The 24,508-nt window shown below is 39.8% G+C and overlaps 1 protein-coding gene and 1 long non-coding RNA gene across 2 annotated transcripts in view; one reads left to right on the forward strand and one right to left on the reverse strand.

Moving 5' to 3' along the window:
• Positions 1-17,780, forward strand: part of LOC110375379 (protein split ends) — a 92,949-nt gene extending 75,169 nt beyond the window's left edge. The window contains 10 exon segments of the mRNA XM_064039027.1: positions 542-9,349; positions 9,352-9,559; positions 9,562-10,002; positions 10,496-10,560; positions 10,794-10,900; positions 12,306-12,364; positions 12,462-12,625; positions 12,707-12,907; positions 13,013-13,171; positions 13,692-17,780. Coding sequence (XP_063895097.1) covers positions 542-9,349; positions 9,352-9,559; positions 9,562-10,002; positions 10,496-10,560; positions 10,794-10,900; positions 12,306-12,364; positions 12,462-12,625; positions 12,707-12,907; positions 13,013-13,171; positions 13,692-13,820 — 10,341 coding nt within the window. The 3' untranslated portion in view covers positions 13,821-17,780.
• Positions 17,781-20,778: 2,998 nt separating this feature from the next.
• LOC110375374 (uncharacterized) lies at positions 20,779-23,724 on the reverse strand. Its single transcript, XR_002429479.3, has 2 exons — positions 23,236-23,724; positions 20,779-21,228 (listed from the first exon to the last, which is right to left on the reverse strand). It is a non-coding gene; the product is annotated as an uncharacterized LOC110375374 (long non-coding RNA).
• Positions 23,725-24,508: the final 784 nt, after the last annotated feature.

Raw genomic sequence — 24,508 nt, forward strand, 5'->3', positions numbered from 1 at the left:
CATCACGAAAATTCCACACAGTTTTGTAGGTGCACAGCTTAGATATTACATACTACTAGCTTTCCGCCCGCGGTTTCACCCGCGTTCCGAGATAACTGCTTTCTAGCCGGATGGTGACAAAAATCCTATGTCCTTCTCCTGGCTCCAATCTACCTCCCTGCCAATTTTCAGCTAAATCGGTTCAGCCTTTCCTGAGTTATAAGTGGTGTAACTAGCACGACTTTCTTTTATATATATAGATTTGGATACGCTAAATATTGTTATTCGCTGGCCGTTTTAAATGATTTCATGCGAAAGAGATAATTTTTAAAGGATGTTAAAGATGGAATTGTTAATATAAACTTTGTGCGCTCCGCTGTAACTAATTATTTATTCTGTTAACTGTGACAATATCGTGATATCTTTTAAATGAATGAAACTTTTTTGGTTAAAAAGTATTTTATTTGGATAGGGATTAAGTAATTCCCTGTATATGTATTGTTGTTCTAGTGTTATTTCACTAAAATAACATTTCTAAATTAATAGGTTCTTTTTTGTACAGGAGCGGCACCGTAGCGTGGGCACTACTCGACGTTCTCGGTCGGGATCCCGCGGCGGCGAGAGGCACGGGGCGCGGCGCCGCCACCGCCGGCGCCGCGACGGCTCGGGCTCGCACTCGCGCGCCGGCACGCCGCTGCGCGACGAGCCCGACGCGCCGCCCGCCGAGCCGCGCCGCGCGCCTCGCGAGCGCCCTCCGTTACCCATGAGTCTGCCTTTGCCCAAATTCGCCGTCCAGCTCATGCGCAACGCGCCCACCACTCCCCGGCCTTCCCCCGCGCCTGCGCCTGACTCGCCGCCACGTCCGCCGTCCGTCTCTTCTTCGAGTGGTGGTTCTGCACCGCATTCGCCATCGCTGGAGGAGCGCATACGCAGCCTCGATGAAAAGCTCAATGGATCGCGAGCGCCAGTCGACGTTCCCGACCGCGCACGTCTTCGGCACCGGCTGCTCGACGTCGATATCAACGAGGTAAAACCATCAGAGGTTGTCCGCTCGTTACTTGCGAAACGTTCCGTTTTCGACGAGGATTCTGAGCGACTCGAAGGTGCCGGTCGCGCGCCTAGTCCAGGTAGCAGCCCTCGTGGGCGTATTTCGGCACCCACGCCACGCGCGCTTCGCTACCCGTTCCCGGCACACCCGCCACCCCCGGCGCCGCCGCCGAGCGCGGCCGGCGACGCGGAGGCGGGCGCGGCCGAGCCCGGCGCCGCGCGGCCGCCGCCGAGCCTCGAGCCCCGCGGCCGCCCGCGCACTCCGCCGCCGCCGCCACCACCGCCAGAGCCCGAATCTGAGCCTGATACTGATCCTAAGCTACGACCTGACCAGATCGACACTGGGCCTCTATTTGAAAGTGATACGAAGTTAACCGAGAGGCGAGAAGATTATTTTTTGGGTGATCGGGAAGGCGGGTCATTGGTCACGACAAGCAGAAAAGAAGACATTACTGAGGGTAAAGAAGTTGATCTTACTTGCCGGGAAAGTAATAAGAACTATTCAATTGCTGCTGCTGGTCTAAATAACAAAACGAGTGACGTTACCGATAGTCAGCCTACAGTGATTGATAATAAACAGTTAAAACCTGATATAGTCAACCAAGAGGAGACATTAAACAGCTCTTTTGCCTTTCATTCGGAAGATAACAGTGCTAAAGAAGTTATGGAAATGCTATTGAAACGGGTAGAGAAATTTAATGAGGGTCAGAAATTTGAAACGCAAGTCGAGACCACGTCTAAATATAATAAAGAGATTGGAAAAACAGATTATCACAAACACGATGATAGATTTAAACTTGATACCAAAAGCCAGTTAGATCAGTTTTGCTCAACAGATAATCATATTAGCAAGGACACCCATGAAAACCATAACACCAAAGATTTTATTGAGTTTGAAATGCAGCAAAATCATTTGAATACAGTCAATTCTATTAAATCGGTTAATTCAGAAGTCAAACAAGATATTATAAAAATTGCTGAAAAAGTTTTCAAGGATCGACAGAATCATCACTACCATATGGCTAAGCTTGAAAAAGAAAATATTCAATATGAAAAGCCTACAGAAAAAGAAAGAAGTAATGTTGCTTTACTTGATAAAAAAAATGCAGAATCTGATAAAAATCACGATGAAAGAGTACGATTAGATCGTGATAAGATAAGACACTGCAAGGATAGAGTTCAAGAAAAAGATAAATCTGAAACCGAAAAATTAAAATGTAGTAAATCTGAAAGAAATTCTGATAAAGATAAAAAGTCAAAAGAAGAGCAATTTCATGAAAAAAATGTAACCGATAAAAACAAACTCGATAGGGAAGCAGAAAGACACCAGAAAGAAAAAAATGACATCGAAAAAGTTAAACATAGCGAAGAAAAATCTTACCGACATGACCATCACAAAAAAAGTGACAGAGACAAAAGAAAGGACTCTGTAGATATTGATAATTCATCTGCAAAAGTTAAAAAAGATGATAAACACAAACACGATCGATCCAGGAAGGATAATGATTCAAAACGAGAAGCTAAAAAAGAATCTGAATCTGTAAAACATCGAAAATCCTCCAGAGATGAAACGTCTAGGGAACTATGTCGAAAAGATTCTACTGATTCGTCGACATCTAGGGCGTCGCATGAATCATCCAAACTTAAAGATTTAGAAATAATTGATGCGAAGGATGACCTAAAATCAAAGTCGAAACACACTGAACAATTTGCGAAACATGACGGCGATAAAGAAGCACCTTCAAAGTCTGATATCAAAGATGAAAAAGATACAGCCAACCAAAATAAACATGATGTAGCTGTAGAACATAACACTAAATCGAAAGGTGAAATGGGTGAAAAACAAAGACATTATTCTCTAGACTCGCCCAGTGTAGACAGTAAGCGGAAGGAACGTTTAAACTCATGTTCAAGTCTGCCATCTAACATTGGACATAAGCGGAGAATGTCTTCTCAGGATAGTGTTGATATATTTAATGAAGATGTCAAAAAATGTAGGAGTGATACAAAAATTTCGGAACGAAGGGATTCTAAAGAGTCACGGTCCGATAATCGACATAAAACTGCAAAATTTAGCAAAGGCCATTTTGCGAAGATAATCGAAAGCAAAACAAAAGAAGACAAGAAAAATCAGGTTAAACCGCCGGATGATGGCTATATTGAAAGCAAGACTACTGAGTCCAAGGACTCCAAGATTGCAGACAAAAACAAATCTTACAAAAAGACCGGAGACGATGAAAATTATGAGAAACCGAATACGGAAATAAGTACAGAAGGTCTGCAAAATGATTTGGATTTTCTTGCTACATTAGAGTTGCGTTCAAGTGAAGAAGACGAAAGGCAAAGAGCTCTCCGTAAAGAGATGAAAGAAAAGAAGAGAATTCAACAATTACAACAAATTCAGGAATTACAACTGCAACGGGACGCGTTACAACCAACTGAATTTATGGGTAAGAGCAAAGATGATAAGAAAAAGTGTGATGAGAAAAAGAAAGAAATCGCTCGTGAAAAACGAATGTCCACGGATCGTAAGAGCCGAGAAGAAAAAATCGATCACAGTAAACGCAAAAGTCGCAAACCTGTGCATAGCAGTGATAGTTCTGATTCCGATGAGCCCAAAAAACATTCAATCTTTGACATAATCGATGACGGGCCGACTTATATATCTATGTATGATAAAGTAAAAGCTCGTTCGTGTAAAAATATGCAAAAACAAGAAGAGGAAAAACGTCAAGAAAAAATTAAGGCTAAGTTTAGTCAGTTAAAACAAAGCAGAGCAAAACGAGAGGAAAAAAAGAGATCCAGTTGGGACGAAGATAGTGATTCCGATCAAGATAGGAAAAAATATCTATCGATGGATAACTCTTCTGAGGATGACCTAGTAATACACACAAAAAAACGTGAGAAATCACATCGTTTCGATTTTGAGCCTAATAAAACTGATGAGTTTTGTGATGGGAGCACCAATGAAGAAGATTTGCGTAATAAATTGTCGCGGAAAAACTCCAGAACTCGCATTATATCTGATACTTCTGATGACGAAACCTCCAAAAGAAGCATAAGCAAAAGCCCTTCTTTCCTCGATAACATAAAAAAAGAATTGTTGTCTGATTCCGAATCTATACCAAGAATAAAACTGGATGATCTCAAAGAATCGAATGAAATGCTTGCAAAGAAGAATTCTCTACTAAACCTGTTTGGGAAGAGTGACAGCGATGACAGTAAAGTTAAGTTAAATCTTGAAAAAGATAATTGGTTTAAATCCAGTTATCTCAAATCAATGTGCAATGAGTTTTCGTCTGAAAGTGAGTCGACGTGTAATAAAAATTCTGTAGAAAGCCGTAGGAAACATAAGAAGAAGCAGAAAAAACATAAACCCACATACTCTGACGATGAAAAAGGTGAAAACAATGAAACTAATATACTGGAAGCATATAAACATAAAAATATTGAAAAACAACGTAGGCACAGCAATAAAAAAGATAAAAGAAAAGACAAATTGCGTGAAAGTATTGACACTGATGACACACGTGAAGATAAAAATAAATTGAAACGAGAAAAAAAATCTGCAAATAATAATTTTGACAGTATGACTGATACAATTGGCACTGCTATTAGGAAAGATGGTAAAATGGAAGATATCTTTGGTCCCTTATCGGATGATTCTGACCGAGACACGCGACCACATCCGACTCATAAATTAGACTATTCCTCGCATGAAGTCGAATCTAATTTTTGTGCTCACAACTCTGAGTATAAAATGAAAGAGAAAGATGAGAGACGTAAAAAGGAAAAGAAACGCAAAGAAAACCGTTTCTTCAAGGATGATGACAATAGTTTGGATGTCGATGCTGTAAGCAAAGCGATAGAAGCTCGTCTGTTTGCTGATGGTTTAGTAGACGATGATAGTTACCTTAAAGTAGAAACTCTTACTGAAAGTCTCAATAAATTTGAAAACAGCGACATGAAATATGCTGAAGGTAACATCATAAGTGAAATAGTTAAGCATGAAAAATTAAAAAGGGAATGTAAAGAGAAAAAAAAGAAGAAAAAGAAAAATAGAGAAGACCGCCAAAGTCGCAAAGAACACCATACTTTCTTTCATCAAGATAAGGGTGACAAATCAGAAAATGTTGTGACTGAGAATCAAGAAGCTTCAGCTAAAACATTGCTCTTAGACATACCTTTGCCCAATGATGCCCAAACAGTTAATATAAATAAAATTGAAACCTGTTCACCTATGGAATCGCCAAGTTTACCTAGATTAACAGACAGTCCTCCAATTTTAACTCAGTCTAATGAAAATGCAGATCCAAAGAGTATTGATTCAAAAAATGAGATGAATGACGGCATCAAAATGGAGTATGTAGAAAGTAAAGAGATAGAAATTGAAGAAATTCCAATGCCGCCACCATTTGAAACAATTCTTACTGATATAAGCGAGGTGCCGTTGCCCAAAGATCCTTTACCCATGAAACCCAATAATAATACGGAAGATAGTTTCTTGTCCAGCTTTAGTAGTGATGGTGATTCCTGTGAAGATGCGGTGCGAAATATATCAAGCTCTGAAAAAGAAGGAGATAAAAGCGAAAAACCAGAACAAAATTCGGAAGTTGTAGAAATTTCGCCTTGTAAGTTGGAGAAGAAAACGGATGAAAAACCTCGAGCTATTATTTCTCAGGAAGAAACCGAGGATGCAGTGGCAGCACTTTTAGGTGAAAGTTTCGGCGGAAAAATAAATGCCTTTTCTAGCTGCTATGAGGAGTCTGAAAATAACCCAACACATGAAAATGAAATTGAAATAACAACAATAGAAAATGAGAATATACCGGAAGAAGACGCCGAAGAAATGAGACAAGCAGTACAAAATTTAAATGCGAGTGAAATGGAAATGAAGCCAGACACTCCAGTTTCAGATAGTGACTTATTACTGATAGACACTGACACAGAAGAAACAGAAGAAACAACTCAAGATGCAATAGAAAAATTACCCGTTAATATTATAGCAACAAATCAAGCTTTGAATACAATTGCGGAACAAAAGAAAAATGTAGATGTGCCAAATAATTTAATTTCTGATACAAAAACAAACGTGGTTTCCACTGTAACTACTACATCTAACGATTCCAATGTCAAAACAAAAGAAACAGATGTCAAAATACAATTAGCTAAAAGGGACAATGTCCAAATAATAACGTCTACAGCAACTCCTGTGATTACATCCTGGACCCTGACAAATAATAAAATGTTGGAGCCACATGTTTTAAACATCCAGTCTAATGCTATTTCAAACAGAGAGAAACATGAGATAAAACCTATAACTGCAAATATTGTTCAAATTAAAGCCCCGTCGACCCAGAATGTGCAAGCAAATAATTCTCCTAGACCAATTGTAGCCCAAGCACGAGTGACAGCTCCATATCAGGTCATTAATCAGATGATTCGCAGTCAGGCTCCTAACATACAGCCACCAACCATAAAAATTCCGGAGCCACACATTTTGTACCAAAAACCACAAGGTATCGTAATATCACCCCGAATGTCCAATGATCCTAGAATGCAAAGCCCCAAAGCTAGCTCACAGAATGAAAGTATGACATCACCTAGACTAACGAATATGGCTATTCTAAGTACATCACCACAAAATATTAGCTCAGCTGGAATGACATCACCTAATGCCATACAACAAAGATCACCTGGACAAGTTACTGTGGTTCGAATGCAACAACCTCCGTTAAGCCCCATTCAAACAATGCACATTCCACATGGTGCGAGAACAATGTTGTCTCCGAATAGACCTAATTCAGTGCTAGTACAAACCCAAGGTACGCCGATCCATTTTAATAGGTTGCCTGTAACTCCAGTTTTGACTCCTATATCCAAACAGATGAATGTCAACAATCTTATTCAACAAAATAAAGGGATTTGTGTCTCTGCACCTTTAATACATCAGCAAAAAATCATATCAGGGGAATGTAGAAAGAGTGACCCAAGAAATGTTACTGAAAATACAAATGAAAATACAAAAATAATTTTGTCTCCAACTAATATTCAACATAGCACAAATCCGACTGTTATGGCTCAAAACCGTTTGATATCAATGCAAAATGCAATACATGTAAGCAGTATGAATACTGTTCATCTGAATAATAAAGTTGTAATAAGCACTGTCAATCAAATAAATGATAAAAGAGAAAATCTGTCACAGAAATCAGACAAAGTTAATCATTTACCTTTTGGTTCAACTCCAATAATACACGTTGCTGCTGTGAATAACACAGCATCTATCATACAAGGTAGTAGCAAATCCGCACCTATACAAGAAGCTAGTACGATAAACAGAATCCAAGGTTCCAATGTTATTCATTCTTTAGGCTCGCAGAGGCTAATAACACAAGCACCTCTGTTAAAAATAGACACCAAAAAAGGACCAGCGTCTGTTCTGTCAATGGCTACAATAAGACCACCATCAGTTCTTGCCAAATTAGGATTATGCACGTCGCCAACTATGACAACAACTAGTATTAGTAATGTTTCGCCATTATTACTGAAAACTACTTGCTCAGGGTCTCTAAAAGTGAATACAAAATTTGATAAAGATAATAACGAACCAATGAAGGCCTTGATTTTACAAAACCATTCAACAGACAATGAATCCAAAGTTGACACAAAAACAGATCCAGTTAACTCTTCAATATCCCTGAGTGAGGATAGTAAGAAAGAAAAATCAGACCAGAGAGAAAGAACAGTAGCCAAACCAATATTATCTCCTGTTGATATTACTAAGTGTGAGACGGACTTTGAAGAGTTGTTGAAAGATAATACAAATGAGATAAAAGTGACCAATGATCCCGAGAAGAAGTTGGAAATAAATGTGGGCAAAACAGTAACATTAATAACCGGTAGTAAAGAGAACCGTGACACAAATTTAACGAAAAACATAGATTGTCTGAAGACGGACAATGAGTTAAATAAGGGCCATCCTCAGTTTCCACCTATGTCATCGCAATCTGTTATCGACAAAGAGAACATTTCTAGTAAACCCGCAGACATAGTTAAAGTATTGCCTCGTGCTGAAAATAACACGGTAATGGCAACATTGCCATCTGAACCTATGACCTGTGAAAAGTCGGACGTATCTGTTAATAATGATATCAGGAATACATCTAGCGAAAGTGAATCTTCGTTTAATATGGAGAATCTTATCAAATCTGAAGAATCTAGTTTACGCATATCAGAGCAAGACGAATCTAAAATATGTAACAGTCCAATCAAAAATGATGAGAATGATGAGAATGATTCTTGGGGTGGTAAAGAGTTAAATTTAGAATCAGTATTAAAAAAGGTGGAATCATTTTGTAACGAAGCAGATGAATCTATTAAAAAAACAGACGAAGTGGGTGACGATGTTGTTGATCCCATAAAAGCTAGCTCGAACATAACGGATAATATAATGAACCATACTCCACATATAAAATCAACAAATGTTAGTAATACACCAATCGATAATATCTTAGAAAGTAAAATAATTGAAGAGATTTTGCCTGATAAAACTATAACCGCAGCTACGACCAAAAGAGGGGGTCGTAATGTAAGGGGCAGGAAAATGGATAAAAATCAAGACAGAGTACAGACTCGGCAAATTTCTAAACCTTCAAGAGGTGGTACGTCTTCAAAAAGAGGTAGAGGTAGAGCTAAAGTTGACAAGAAAGTAAAAACATTTGTTAACAGTGGAAGTAATATGCCAGGAGACGTTTATGATTTTCACGAAGATTCTGGGGATGAAGCAGCCACATCGCCTAATAAAACTGAAACAAGGCCGAGGTTGATTTTAACCATCAAGAGTCCACTCTCAGGACATTCCTCTATGACTGCCACTTCGACGCTCAGCATAGCTCAAAAAGAACAAATGAAATTTATTGAAAAAAATAAAGAAGAGAAAAACGAAGACTTTATTACACCATCACCAAATACTCGCAAATCTAGAAGGCTTCAGGAGAAAGACGTTCAACGAAGCACAGTAGACGATGTAATAGATGACGTTATAAAGGGTCCCGTTGGTCAAACAAAAATTGGAAAAGAAACTAATAAAAAGCGGCCCACAAGACAAGCTGTTGTGAAAGCGAATCAGGAAAAGTCTCCGGGGTTTGACACAACACGGAAATCGCCACGCGGTGCTAAACGCATTAGAGACAGAAGCTTATCGGATGCATCCATGGATAGCGGCGACGAGAGAAACATCAGAGATTGCGTTCGTGAACCAAAGGCTCCACGTCTCGACGAAACTGCGACAGAACCGGAACCTGCGGCCGCGCCGCGCAGCGCGCGCGCGCAGCGCCGGCCGGCTGCGTGCCGGCCGCCGCCTGCGTACCGGCCGCCGCACCCGAGGCGCCGCCCGCGCCCGCGCCGCCGCTGCTGCCGGCCCCGCACGCCCCACTGCTGCCGGCTCCGCACGCGCCGCTGCTGCCCGCCCCGCACGCGCCGCTCAACACGCCTGCGCCACACTCTACGCCTACGCCTATTACAAAACCACCTAAAAGATGATCTCCGAGATCAGCGCCAAACTTGCGGGCACTTTCGACGCAGTCGTCACGGCGGCTCCCAACGAACGGCCGGCGGGCGAGGCTCCGTCGTCGCCCCTGGCGCAGGGCGGCGCGGAGCCGGCGCGGCGGCGGCTGGGCGACGGCGTGCCGGGCGCGCTGGTGCCCGTGGGCGCCACCGAGGCGTCGGACGCGCGCGTGCAGTCGCCGGCGCTGCCGCACTGCGGCGAGCGCGCCACGCCGCTGCTCATCCGCTCCGTGGCGCGCGCGCGGCCGCCCGAGCGCGCGCCCGACGCCTTCGACGAGCGCCCCGCCGACGCCTTCCGCTACGCCGCCACCGCCTCGCTGCCGCGCGGCGCGCACCACCCGCCGCACCCGCCGCCCGACCACCACCTCAAGCAGGTGGCCGTGGTGGGCCCGCACCACCACCATCCCGGTACGTACCCCGCGATACGCTCATTTGTACTTGTTATTTCATCAAATGAAATATATATTCTTTTAAAAAAAAATCGCAAATGAAAATTATGTTTTTCATCAGAATTTGTAAATAATGGGCCTAAGTAATGTAGTAATGCTCTCGTAGGTTTATAATATTTTTGCTCATGCTATTATATATACATTTTAAATTACACAATTTAACAGCTCGAAATTATACAAGTTTGCTTAAAATAATTTGTTTTGTCTTTTATTTATTCTTTTTGATTTTGCATAGTTAAAACAACCACCGAAATAATTTTTTAGGTATGTGAAATCAATATCGATTTCAATGAGAAGAGGGAATAGGGGATAATGGGTGATTTTTGATACCAAATATTTTTTGTGCATTTATCACTTTGATTTGTCTGACTAGCCAGAATCCCATTCTTAACTAGATTGACCCTATCCAGACAGGGTGTGATAATTAATACAAACATTTTTTATTTGTTCAGGTGCGGCTTCTAGAGTTACTATTGCGAGTGTGCCATCAATCAGTCCGCAAGGTCAAATAGGAATGGTAATTTTGTTTTGTATTATTTACGTGGGAGTTTATCGACAAAGTGTTCATTTTTTAATTTTGTTCATGCCGTCCGGAAGTCTGCTGATTTAGTTGGAAGTCCTCCGCCTGCACATCAACAAACTTCTCCGGTTACTTCGGTATACCATAACGTAATAAAATCATATAATATGTGACTTGCGGAAATACATAAAAGCGAGACGTGATAATAAATATTATGTTTGTGATTACAGGGCGACGGGATGTATCCTCATTTTTCTCATCAACATTACCAAATGTATCAGCAACATTTCCGAGCCACACAGCACGAAACTCGAGCTACACCTTCTCCATATACAAGGTAATTTTTTCTTTGTTCAACTAACACAAAATCAAATATTGTATAGTAATAGGCACGGATAATGAGCTCTCGGCGGAAGAGTGGGGATCGCTTTGCGCACCGTACACTTATGGCAATAAACTAACAAATCACTTCTGCGCAGGTGAAGGTCTGGGCTCAATATCATTGCCGATGATGATACCTTTAATATTAGGCTACATTGCCTAATAGATGTAGGTATTTATATACCTCTTAAAGGTAACAAACATATTCAATATTATGTTACAAAAGTAACAGAAAAAAAAAGTCGTGGTGGCCTAATGGGCAAAGAACCAACCTCTCGAGTATGAGGGTGCGGGTTCGATTCCAGGTCAGGCAAGTACCAATGCAACTTTTCTTGCAATGCAAGTTTGTATGTACTTTCTAAGTATATCTTAGACACCAACACCAATGACTGTGTTTCGGATGAAGCACGTTAAACTGTAGGTCCCGGCTGTAACTGAACATCTTTGGCAGTCGTCTTTGGCAGGGTAGTCAGAAGCTAGTAAGTCTGACACTGGTCTAACCAAGGGGTATTGGGTTCCTCAGGTAACTGGCTTAAGGAGGTCAGATAGGCAGTCGCTCCTTGTAAACCACTGGTACTCAGCTGAATCGGGTTAGACTGGAAGCCGACCCCAACATAGTTGGGAAAAAGGCTCCGAGGATGATGACGAAAGTAACAGAAATATATACAACGTGTAACACATCGTATAGATAAAAGTATTTAAAAAATACCCATAAATTATCATAGCCAATAACATCGCCAACCTATAAAAATGTCATCAAAAATGACATAATTATACAGAGTGTGTCGTACCTAATCACATTAAATTAAATACGTTAATATACTGGTTTATATTACGTATATGTCGAGCACAAAGAAAAAAATAAAATACGTAAAAATAAAAAAATGCATTTCTCAAACAAAGTAAATAGAAGAAAAATGTCCGAAAATTAGAACACCATATAAGAGTCAGTAATTACAAACATCGGAAATTCTCCCTTGAAAACTGCCAGCTGTCAACTGGTAGAAACATTCGATAGGTACTCCTAACTTTATCTCTGCTTTACACGTGATGTTGTAAATTATGAGAAAACGAAAAATTACTCCTGTGGCTAAACCATTCGGATTAAGTATTTTTTTTTACAATTCGCTATAGAATATCATAAAGTATTTGTGATAGGATTTAATGTGATTAGGTACGACACACCAGGTAGAAAAGATGGTGTCGATTTAAGTAGTCATTTACATCTTGTATATGATTAATTTATTATTATCCAAAAACTTGTCATTTTATAGAAACTTAAATCTATGTTAGTATCACTATTCACAATGTCACTGTGCGTTCGAGTGACACATAAACGGTAACTCGTATTCTCACGACAGGTCTCTAGAAGCCGAAGGGTCGGAGGCGCCCACGCCGCCGCTGGAGCTGCGGCGGCCGCCGTCGGCGCGCGTGCCGGCCGGCCGCCTGTCGCCCGCCGCCTTCCGCGACGCGGCGGGCGGCCGCGCGTCGCCCGGCGCCTACCGCGACGTGCTGCGGCGCGCGCCGGCCCGCCTACGCCGCCGGCTGCGGCCGCTCGCCGCCGCCCGCGCACGCCACCCGCCCCGCCGGCGCGCTGCCGCCCGGCGCGGGCCCGGCGCCCGGCCCGCCGCACGCCTCGCAGGTGCCGCGCGAGGCCGACTCGCTGCAGATGCTGCTCCGGGTCAGTACCCGCGTCCGCGACCTCCTTACCGATCCGTGCCCTCCTTCTGACCCTATCGCTCATTATGCTTTTGTATTCCAGCGCTACCCGGTCATGTGGCAAGGGTTGTTGGCACTTAAAAACGACTCGGCCGCCGTTCAGATGCACTTTGTAGGCGGCAACCCGGGCGTCGCGGGCGACACGCTGTCGAGACACGCGGACGGCTCGACGCCGCTGTTGCGTATTGCTCAACGGATGCGCTTAGAGCAGCCGCAGCTGGACCAAGTGCACCGCAAGATGAAGGTAAGCAAAACGATATCAATTCTAATAACTTTCTGAAAGAGAATATTATTTTGTTCATATAGTATATTGATAATTAGATCGTAATGAATCATCGATCATTCACAGATGGAAAACGAGCACTGCATGCTCTTGGCTTTGCCGTGCGGTCGTGACCATATGGATGTACTACAGCAGTCTACTAACCTTACTGCCGGCTTTATTACATATCTCCAGCGCAAACAAGCTGCTGGGATCGTAAACATAGCACCGCCCGGACATCATCAGGTATGTTCATGCATTGGAAAATGGGGCCAAAACTGCAAGAAGCAGTATATTTTGACAGTTATTTCGAGATGACCTAAACACTCGAGTTGTTATCGTAATTACGGAGTGGCCGTTGTGTGTGGAACCCTTGGCTAAGTAACCGCCGCAGGAGTCGGTAGATCAATAAAGCTAAGCAACGTTTGGCGCGGTCGATCTGTGGTAGTCACCATCTTGTCATAACACACAAGTTGTCCGTCCATAGTAAACTAGGTCCCGACTGTCATTTGAACATCCTTGGCAGTTGTTATGGAAAGTTAGAAGCCAGAAACTCTGACAACCAGTCTTACCAAGGGGTATTGGGTTGACCGGGTAACCGGGTTGAGGAGGGTCAGATATGCAGTGTCAGGCAGTACTCAGCTGCATCCGGTTAGGCAGATAGTCACAAAATTATTTCGGAAATGATCATCCACCCAGAGAATCTAAAATATGCCCCTTACGAAGTAGTTGAATTGATGTATTAAATATTGTTGTATGTTTTCAGGCCATGTTCACAGTTCACATCTTCCCTTCGTGTGAGTTCGCTAATGAGAATTTAAACCGTATCGCACCAGACCTGATGCATCGGGTTGCAGACATCGCACACTTACTTATTGTTATAGCTACTGTTTGAGGTATGCTCTATGATATTGAATACAATTTCGCAAGAAGATTTACAAACTTGTGGAAAGCTAAAACTTGACGAATCAGTCCTGATCTTATTCATGGACTCACTCTGGACATGACGCATTTATTCCTTAAACGTTTGCTTCAAATATTATATGAAGACATTAAACCGTCATCGATTTAGTCGATCTTAAGAAGGCATTGTAAATACGGCCAGGTTGTGAAATTTTTATCTTCATTTTTATTGTAGTAATAGATCGACCTGGTAGGAGTAAATATTGAAGTAACTATAGATTTTTTGTCATATTAACAGTGACAAAACTTCTGAGGAATTGAGTTGTAATACCTCTGAGAAAGTGAACTCTCTAGGTGGTAATGAAACTTGAGTTTATTTATTGTTATCGCGTATCGCGGCGTCGTCTCTGACGGCTCGGGATCCCCACACGCGCCTGTATAAAGTCTCACATAGATAAGCAGCCGTCAGTTATTTAAGTACTAGATATAAGTCATAGCTTATTCATTGTAAAATACTTTTGTTATGGTCGACTGGGTTCGACGATGTTCGGAGTTTAAATTTTTAAAAAATAATGATAGATGGCAAAGTCAGTTGATAAATATATTTAATTTTGGGTTCTGATTAGATGAGTGGCAATCTATCGAGCATTTTTATTGTTAGTGTAAATTGTTATTTTGTTTTAAGCGAATTAGGTCTAAAATAATTTAAATTTTGTAAATATCGAATCTATCCGTACTAAAGTTCGATTTCGCTTAGGTCATTACGGTAGGTAATGGAAACTCATGAATACTGGGTCGAATGATTACTGTTTACTTGTAAAAATCATAGTTACGTAGTTAAGTTATATAAGATAGTAAGGGAAAAATACATGTGGAAAATAAACTGTGATTCTGACTTTTTAATGTAGACTGTAGGTAGCCCTATTTTATGGAGCATAGAGTGCAGTGTGCTACTAAGCGAACGCGCATAGACGGCGCGTACGGCCTCGCCTTTAGCGATATCGGAAATATGTTCAATACTGTTCTGAAAGACTATCTTTTGAATTAGCTATATAACAGTGCGAAGTCATATTATTCTTTGATTTATAAACTACTAAAAATTTATCGCAAAAATGATGATCATATTTTGTTGTGATTTTTATATATTAATAGAAACTGCGTTTTCAGTATGACAATTGTATTATATCAAACTATTATGCCAATGTCATAATTTTCTGCAGTTGTAATAGTTCACTAAAAGACTTCGCATATTTACGTAGGTATAAACTTCATTCAATTGCAAATGTAAACATAGATTAATAAATATATAGTAGGCGGTATCATTGCAATATCGCCTTTTATTAAAAAAAGGCTATCCCAGCGATTATTGTTTGTGTATTGGCTTTGCGTCGCTTCTTTCTTCGTAACGGTGTGAAGATCGAATGTGAACTACTGTTACGAGGTGTGAAGCGTTGCTTGGAGCATGGCAGACTTCAAACAAATGAGTGCTTGACAGTTATTGTATTAGCTGAAGTCAAAAGATCCTTAAAAATGAATGACCGAGTAATTTAGTGTTGATTCGCCGCGGTTTCAACGCGTCCAAAGCTGCATTACTTCCCGAACTCGTATAAAAAGGACCTCTTGTCTAAGTTAGTCCCCGTTTCCTTGATATTATATTTTTTTGCATAGATATGCGAGCTTGGAATACTTCTGTGCTCAGCGATCATAATACAAATTAGTTAATAAAGTTACACATTTATTTTATTATTTATTTAGTCAGTTAACGTGTCCGAGGTGTAAGAATATTGCGGTGCGTCGCGGCTTTTTCATATTTAAATATTTTTTATTAGTTAATGATGACCTTTAGGTAGAAAAATATGCAGAATAAATTATTACTATTTGGTCACGAATACATATATCATAGTATGTATATCTTTCTAAATATTAATAAATACAATAACTCGTATCAATTACACCATTTTTAAATGAAAAATGACTGAACCGGTTTGGCTGAAATTTCATAAAGAAGTAGCTTAAAACTAGGGATACACATGGCTTTTTGATCCCATCCGGGTAAAGGAAGTAGATCATCGAGACACGGATGAAACCGCTGGCGGAGGCTTGTTGTTAATTAGAATAAATCGAAAGCACGATACATGTAACATTCCTTAAAGGCACAATAACGGATTGGCATTCTTTTGGTTGAATGAATCAGTCGTACAGCAGCCAGCTGATGTACGTCGAGCGCCTGCCCATACAGTGTCGACGTATTCGGATCTCATTGCTGCTTTAATTGCGGGCCGCCGCTCAGGTTATCTCTATTTGTACTCGCCATCCTCATTTGCCGCTGTTCACTTGCTTTTTCAATAAGCGATTTTTGTACTTATAACGCATAATGATAAAAATATGTTTTAGAAAGCTTCACTTGATAACTTTCAATACATTTAAACTAACAATATTGTACTTCTCATAATTTAAGTTCTAGTGATATTGCCACTTTCTGATTCGAGTAGAAGGCATTTCACATAACTTGCATTATTATTATAGTTAGATAATGGTGCGACTGTGCTGTCGTACGTAAAATAAAGTACAAAATATTTTATGTATTGTAATTTTATAAAGTACGATATAAATTTATAGCACAGGTAATATTATTACGTATATTCTTTTTAAGGTTAAAACTAGAATGTATAAATATGAATAATCATATTGTTTGTCATATTTCCGTCGCAAACAGTTCTTAACTTGGCTAGGAGGAACACTAACGAACTCATCACTTCGTCCATTAATTTTAAAATATCTATAATTTTACTAGCAAACAGATGCCCAATGATGTACACTCTTATAAAATCATATTTAAACTCCTTATGAAGGAGGTTAATGTAAATAAGTTTTCATGAATAATAGTGATAAATATGACGGTATTTAGACACGCTATTAAAATATGATGTAAGAAACATGCGAATTATAAATTACTAATTTATTGCGTGAAAATATTTACTTCTTTTTGTAACAGGGGTGTAGTTATTTTCTAAGTTGTGTTAAATAAGTTCATTTCTTCGTATTATTATTTTCAAATCCTTTCTGTTGTATACATTGAACCAAAGCTGAATACTTAAGCATTGCTTAAGTTTGAGTGTTACTTGATTACTTACTGTAGCATGATGAATACTGTGCTAATTCAGTATATAAAAGTCACTTAAAATTGAGTATTGTTTAGTGTTTGATTATGCATTTGTAACTTAATTTGTGAACCAACCTTTAAAATATTGACAACAATCTGCCTAGATAATAATTACATCCTTAAGAGGTATGCTGAAAATGTCAATTATTAATACTAAAATGTATCAGAATATTATGCATATTCCGAAATTATTTTTCGTTTTTCAAAAACATTTACACAGTTACACACTTAACTGCATGTGAGAAGTATAATATAGTTTTGTTTATTTATGATATTGAGGCTAACCTCAAAGTGGTCCCACTTCGCAGTGGCTTCAAGTTGGTTTGTTGGGGCCACGGCGACGTCGGGCCCAGAATTTGGCTAAAATGTTTTAATTCTGTTCATGAAGTGGTTTTATGAGGATGGGACGGTTAAACTTCGGGCCTCCTTCGCTTGCGACTGTTGTCGGTGTGTGAGATGATAGTTTAAATATTGTAAAAATAACATTTGATCTCAAGTGTGCAGCAAAAGTGAACGTGAGTTAGATTGTTGTAGAGCAACAGTCGCGTGCGGACACGACCCGATGCCAGTGTGCTCGATGTTGGTTTGAACTCTAACAGAGCGTACGTATAGAAAAATATTGTGATCATAATTATATTATAGTTTTAAAGCTAGTATATAAAGATAATTGTATATTTTGTAAATATTGAAAATAGTATTGTATCTTTACTTCCCTTATCCAAACAACCCAGAATCCTGTGTGTTATGTACCTCCTACCTACCAATACTATTAAAAAAAATATTACATAATATTGTTTATTATTTTACCACTCTCCTAATATAGTGTCAAATATGCTACAGTGCTACACTATTAAGGTAAATTCTCCTAATTCGTTCCTAAATTTTAAATGCACTATAGGGTCAGGACAAACTGGATTAAGTGTGCGATTTACAGCTTTTAGTTTTTAATTTCCTCAAATTATATATTTTTTTCATCTACTTGCAGCATTCTTAGGACAGACATTACTTTATCTTTAACTTTTGATGAAGAAACTGGCCGTCAGTTGCAAAGAATTTTATACGAAAACCGAACTTCGCTGTGTGATAGGAGATTTTCTTTTTGAGAATTAATTTAAAAAATAGTTCCCCAAGAAAGTGACAGGTGGCGTTGTAGTAATGTGTGTGTAGTAGGTATAATACGTGAGTGCCAAGTTTTGCCAAGTTAAAATATTGCACCGAGCCCTTTATGATAAAGATACCTGCGTTTATTTACTTTGAGACGATACCATTGTTTTTAGCGTTGATGACAAAACATTTCGTTATACGACCTGGGGCCCGATTCTCCTAATTCGATTCACATTCGACTGCGATTCAATCACGACTCGATTACGGATTGAATTTTTGAAGCGTATGTGGCAGCAATTTTTTCTTTGATATAAACGTTTTTATCCATTTCTGTCATTCAATGATGAATCATTTTGTCTGCAAATGATTTACGATTGCAATATGATTGTAGAGCAAACTACCGTATAGACCAGTGGTTCTTAACCTTTTTGACCTGAGGGACCACTTTGACTAAAGTTGTCTTGCCGGGGACCACCTCATCGGTTTACCTTAATTAGTACTCATTTCTTTAATATTTACCAAAAAAAAATTAATTTTGGGTCAGCTTGGGTCAACTCAAAGCTAAACGCATGTTGGCAGTTGTGTAGGTAAGCAAATGCAAATAAAGAAAAACTTGCCTATGTAGTTTCCAAATGCGCGAGCGAAGCGAGCGCGAAATTTTTATCGGACTTAAACCAAATATTACGTGAAATGTAGCCCAAACGTACTTAACTTTTTGTTTGTTGACAAATTCAAAAATAAGGGCATACAGTTTCTAAATACGCGAGCGAAGCGAGCGCGAAATTTTTATCGGACTTAAATCAAAAAATACGTAAAATGTAGCCCAAACGTACTTAACGTTTTGTTTGTTGCCAAATGCAAAAATAAGAGCCATAGTATAGTTTCTGAATACGCGAGCGAAGCGAGCGCGAAATTTTATCGGACTTAAACCAAAATATTACTTAAAATTTAGCCCAAACGTACTTAACTTTGTGTTTGTTGACAAATGCAAAAATAAGAGCATACAGTTTTTGAATACGCGAGCGGAGCGAGCGTGAAATTTTAATGATTTTTTAAGACTCAAAACCAAAATTACGTAAAATGTAGCCCAAACATACATTTTCATGAATGGGGGGGACTAGGTACGACACACCCGATATATGTACGTCCATGCGAAAACCTCCGCTCGCAATTATAAGTCGATAAAAATTAAGTTAGATAACGTATAGCAACGTCGCGAAGCTAAGCTTCGCGGACCACTTGGAATGCCTCCAGGGACCACCAGTGGTCCGCGGACCACCGGTTAAGAACCACTGGTATAGACCAAAGTAACCAAAATAGCAGCCCAATCACAAACCAATCGAATGTCGTTGGAGTACGATTGGTCTTATATTAGTAGCAGAATGCCCGATATGGTTAAAACTGCTATTGCGATCATATTGCGATTCGATTTCTATTCAATTTTGACATTATAAACTTAGGAGAATCGGGCACCTGAAAATTATATGATAAGAAAATAAGTAAATTATACGTTGATAAGATATGACGTTCCGTTCCTTACATTCACGTACCTTGGTCACCGCCATCTAGTCATCAGCTAGGAAAAGAATAAAAAAAAAACATTTCTCACACTTTATTACTTAATAATGGGTGGACGGTCATTATGGTAATTCGGAGTAAAGCTTGTGGCACATTACAGCAGCACCGCAACAGCACGGCGTCGCCTCAAATTTAAGGTCTCTGCACACAGCGGGCGCGGCGCGGCGGGACGGGACGGCGACGTGACACAATGTACTAGAACGTCGCGTCGCGTCGAGCGGGACGGCTCTGTGTGGCGGCCTCCGTAATATCTATACTACGCGCCCGCTGTGTGCAGAGACCACGCGCTGTCCGCTCGCCGTCGGCGCGCCGGCCGCGAGGTGTAAGCTTGCTGTCACCGCAAACTCAATATTAAGACGATTATGATTGATGTTATGATTGAACACGACGTAATGACGTTGTTTCGCTGCCGGCTCGGAGTCGGCACGCCGTCGGCGCGCTGTACGCATGAGGACCGCTCGCTTGCAGCACGCGGGCGGCGAGGCGAGTTGTGTGGAAGCGGCAAGCACGCTGAGTGCTCGCCGTTGGCTTTTTCATATTGAAATTACGAAATATATTATAATATACACGATTTAATGCTCTAAATTGAATGACAACTTAAATGCTGGTGTGGAGCCGTGCTGTTGCGGTGCTGGTATAATGTGCCACAAGCTTTATACTAATCGACTTGTATTGCAGGGCCCCGATTCTCCTAATTTTACTTAAGAGACCTTCGATTGACGTTCGACTCGATTCGACTGAGATCCAATCCCGACTCGATTACGATTGAAGCGTATGTGGCATTCCGCTATTTTTTCTTTGAAATAAACGTGTTTATCCTTTTCTGTCATTCAATAATGAATCATTTTGTCTGCAAATGATTTACGATTGCAAAATGATTGTACAGCAAACTACCGTATAGACCAAAATCATCAAAATAGCAGACCAATCGCACACCAATCAAATGTCAATCGAATACAATTGGTCTTTTATTAGTAGCAGAATGCCCGATATGGTTAAAACTGCTATTGCGATCATATTGCGATTCGATTTCTCTTCGATTTTGACATTATTAACTTAGGAGAATCGGGGCCCTGGTAAGTAGTAGGTATATTATAAAACACAGTTTTGGGACTTGCTCCAACTGCCGAAGCGTGTGACGTGAGACAAGTTGGCCTTTATTTGATTTAACGAAACATATTTAACAACTAATCACATTAGTGTTACTGCAGATATAACCACTGATAACAAGTACCTAATAAAGATTTATTTTTGCCTATTTCTACAACGTCTAATTATTGCTAGCTTCACATCTTTGTTGAATAACAATGATAAACTGAATTGTTAACTTTCTAGGGCTTAACAACCCTGTTTCATCATAAGATCTGCAAGTTTAAAGATTCGTAGCCAGCTAAATGTTTCTGATGGGCCTTGAAGGGCCGTGGCACCAGCGGCAGAAGATGCGGTATTGTCGGTGCTGGAGGGCACTCTCTCGGGAGTGCGCGCCGAATGCGATGGAGACTTTTTTTCGGCTTTTTGGTTTTCTGGAGATTTTGTTATTGCAGGTGACGTCATCCTGTAAAAAAATGTTAAAAGGTAAGTATAATGACTACTAGAGACTACTCAAGACGTGTAAGGTTAGGTAGGTACCTACCTACTCAATAATCTTATTAGGGTCAATTCACACTGATAGAGCAGCGGCCGGCAGCGGCCGTAAGAGCACGGAAAATGTAAGAGCGCGGCGCGGCGCGGCCCAGCGCGGCCGCTGCTCTTTCAGTGGGAATTGACCCTTAACCTTACAGATGAAACTAAGTGTGTGTGTGAAAAAATACATTATCGCTAGGAATTGTACTTTTATTTAAAAAAAACTGTATAGGTAGGTACTTATTGGCAGTTGATTGATGATAAATAAAGAAAAAAGGATTACAACAAAAAATTATAAAGTAGGAAGGTTTTTGAAGGTCAAAATGGAACAATTGGTAACGTGTTTATTAGAAACTTTTGTTTACATAAATCCAGTTATAAAGAGTTCGCTTCTGTAGATACGATCTAGGTAGGTAGCTCTAGGTAAGCGGTATTAAAGCAGTTTTGTTCATCACTACTAGCGAGACGGTCACATTGTACCTACCCTACCTAGGTAGTTTTACATTGCGATACAATTCTATTTCCTTTAATTATCTTTTTAAACTTCATATTTATGGAAAGGGACCATTTTGCGCTGTTGCTTTTTCTATCCTTCTTATCTGTCAGTCATCATATGGCTCTGCCTGCCCGCCCACGTCCGATAAAATTGGTGGCCGATTTTTGTAAGAGAAAAGTAGAACACACTGATAGCAATAGTGCAAAATCCTAGTCAGAACGTCCTACTGTTAGGTATTTGCTCGGGAAAAGGCAAACTGTCCTACAAAAAGACTAACGTGATCGGATCGGGCAGCCTTAACCTGCCACTTACCTAGGTAGGTACCTACGTAATTTTTTTTTAATAAAATAGGTAGTTTTATGTATTTTTTCATCTATGTATTATTATTTTTAAAAATAAAACCATACAGAGATTTTCCCGTTCCAGTCGGAGCTTCAACCTTAACAATACAGTTGTAGGTGTATTTTGTCAATACAAGTAGGGCAATGACCTCTTTGCGACCTAGCGAGGTGGGTGGAATATCTTTAGCGACCTATTTTACTTTTCGTCGTATCTTTAGATAACCGGAGCGGCAAACGCGTAGGTATTACACATCATTATTAGGTAGGTATGCAGACTTCAGATTAATATTTTTGTACGTTAATATTATCTGCTTATCAAAGATTTAAATCGCATCACCCAATTAAAAAAAAAAATATTTTGGTGTAGGTATATCGAACTAAAAGCTAGAAGGTAGTCCGCATAAACAATGACATGAGATACCTACCTATTTATGTTTTGAAATAGGTCGGTAAGTACCTTTAATCTATAGGTAGGTACTATACCTGTGTAGGTACTTCTTACTTAGGTGATTAGCCGTCTTACCACAAAAACTTTTAAACGTCAGTTTATGCTAGGGTTGCCAGATTCAGGTATTTCGATTCCGGGACAATTCGAGGATTACGAAAAAAATATGAAAAATTAGAATACCTATCTATATTTTTTGCCTTTATTCATAATTCGCATGTTTGAAGACTGTTTTTGCAGTCCTTTCAAAAGACTTGTGAAATCTGGGCTCTTTAAAACGAAGAATTGCAATGCAGCGGGGTAATAAAGGAAGGGAAGCGGCCTGCTACTATTATCAAAATGAAAAAAACTAGTGTATGACGGTATTCGAAAATCCGGGACTAAAAGATGCAATTCCTGGACACGGGACAAGACTAGTAATTCCTGGACAATCCCGGATTTCCCGGCCACCTGGCAGCCCTAGTTTATGCCTTGTCTAAAAAAATGTCAAATTATGACGTTGACATATGGTTCATTTTGCAGCCAAAATTTTATTAGACAAGTGTAAAACAGGGTTTAAAGTTTTTGTAGTAAGGCCCAAAGTGTTTATTTTGATATTTAAATCAATCATTAACAAGGTAGGTACACTAAATGACTTCTTTTTTCTTTTTTACTTACCTACGTTCTGTTCTAGTTCTATGCAATGAGAAATTAACACACAAAAAAAACAAAAAAAAATCTTTTAAGTAAATACACTTAGGCTAAGTAGATTGTTCGTATTTTTATTCGTGTCACAATCACTGGCAACTTGTACGTCCGTGAGTCTGTGAGACAACTGCGACTGTGCTGTTCAGTCCGCGACTGGCTTCATTGTTGATAGTCTCTCAGGGGCACGCCGCTCGTGTAGCTACTGACCTAACAAAATTGATGTCACATTCACAACGCGACTGTTATGAATTGGTCGAATTGAACCTACCTACGGAGTAATATACTAGCTTTAATAACGTAATAGCAATATTATGGAGGAACGTCCTGCAGATTTTAGTTATTTTTTTGAAAATAGATAATACATACTTAGTAGAGCTTATTCGTCTATTGAATACACTGCCTTAATTAACAGTTACCTAGGTAGTTAATCTGTGACTACGCTGCGTTTTAGGCATTGCATTTGCATGGCCGATTACGTCATCTGCGCAGATAAATATTAAACCTGTATTCATGTCACGCTCGCGTAGGTAGGTACTAGCTCGTATGTTGCCTTGAATACTGATAACAAGTACTGTTAGTAAACTAATAAAACGTGGGAAACTCTACAGTAGGTGTCTATACTATAGAAAGTTCTATGCCCTATAGCCCAGGGATAATTACGGCGCCAAAGTCAGATGAAGAGCAAAACACTAACACAAAACACATTCTGTAGATTACCATTTTCGTAATACACATATATGGGGACATATGTGAAGTCTAGGAATTGTATCATACCTACATTTCCTAGGAAATACCTAGTTCCTTAACTAAAAAAATAAATAGATAAATGGGAGGAGGTTGCCTATTTAGACGATGTTTAAAATATGACTTGAAATATACATATTTACAACACACACTTCTTAGGAAACGTAACTAACCTATAGATTTTTAATTTTATATTAGACGTGCAAATACGAGATTTTGTAACTGTTCATATTTACTTTACGGTACTAGGTATTCAGCGAAGACAATATTTATGTACCTACCTAGTGTAGGTACATAGTACCTAGTGTAGGTAGGTATATAAATATTGTCTTCAATGAATACCTAGTACCGTAAAGTAAATATGAACAGTTACAAAATCTCGTATTTGCACGTCTATTCCAAGAAGATAGACTGAGGTGGAGACTGAGATAGATATAGTGGGACATTATATTTGAGTGGGTTAAAAAAATCCAAAAGGGCTGTAGCGTGGCTGAATCCC

This window comes from Helicoverpa armigera, chromosome 18 (assembly GCF_030705265.1).
Source record: "Helicoverpa armigera isolate CAAS_96S chromosome 18, ASM3070526v1, whole genome shotgun sequence".
NCBI lineage: Eukaryota > Metazoa > Arthropoda > Insecta > Lepidoptera > Noctuidae > Helicoverpa > Helicoverpa armigera.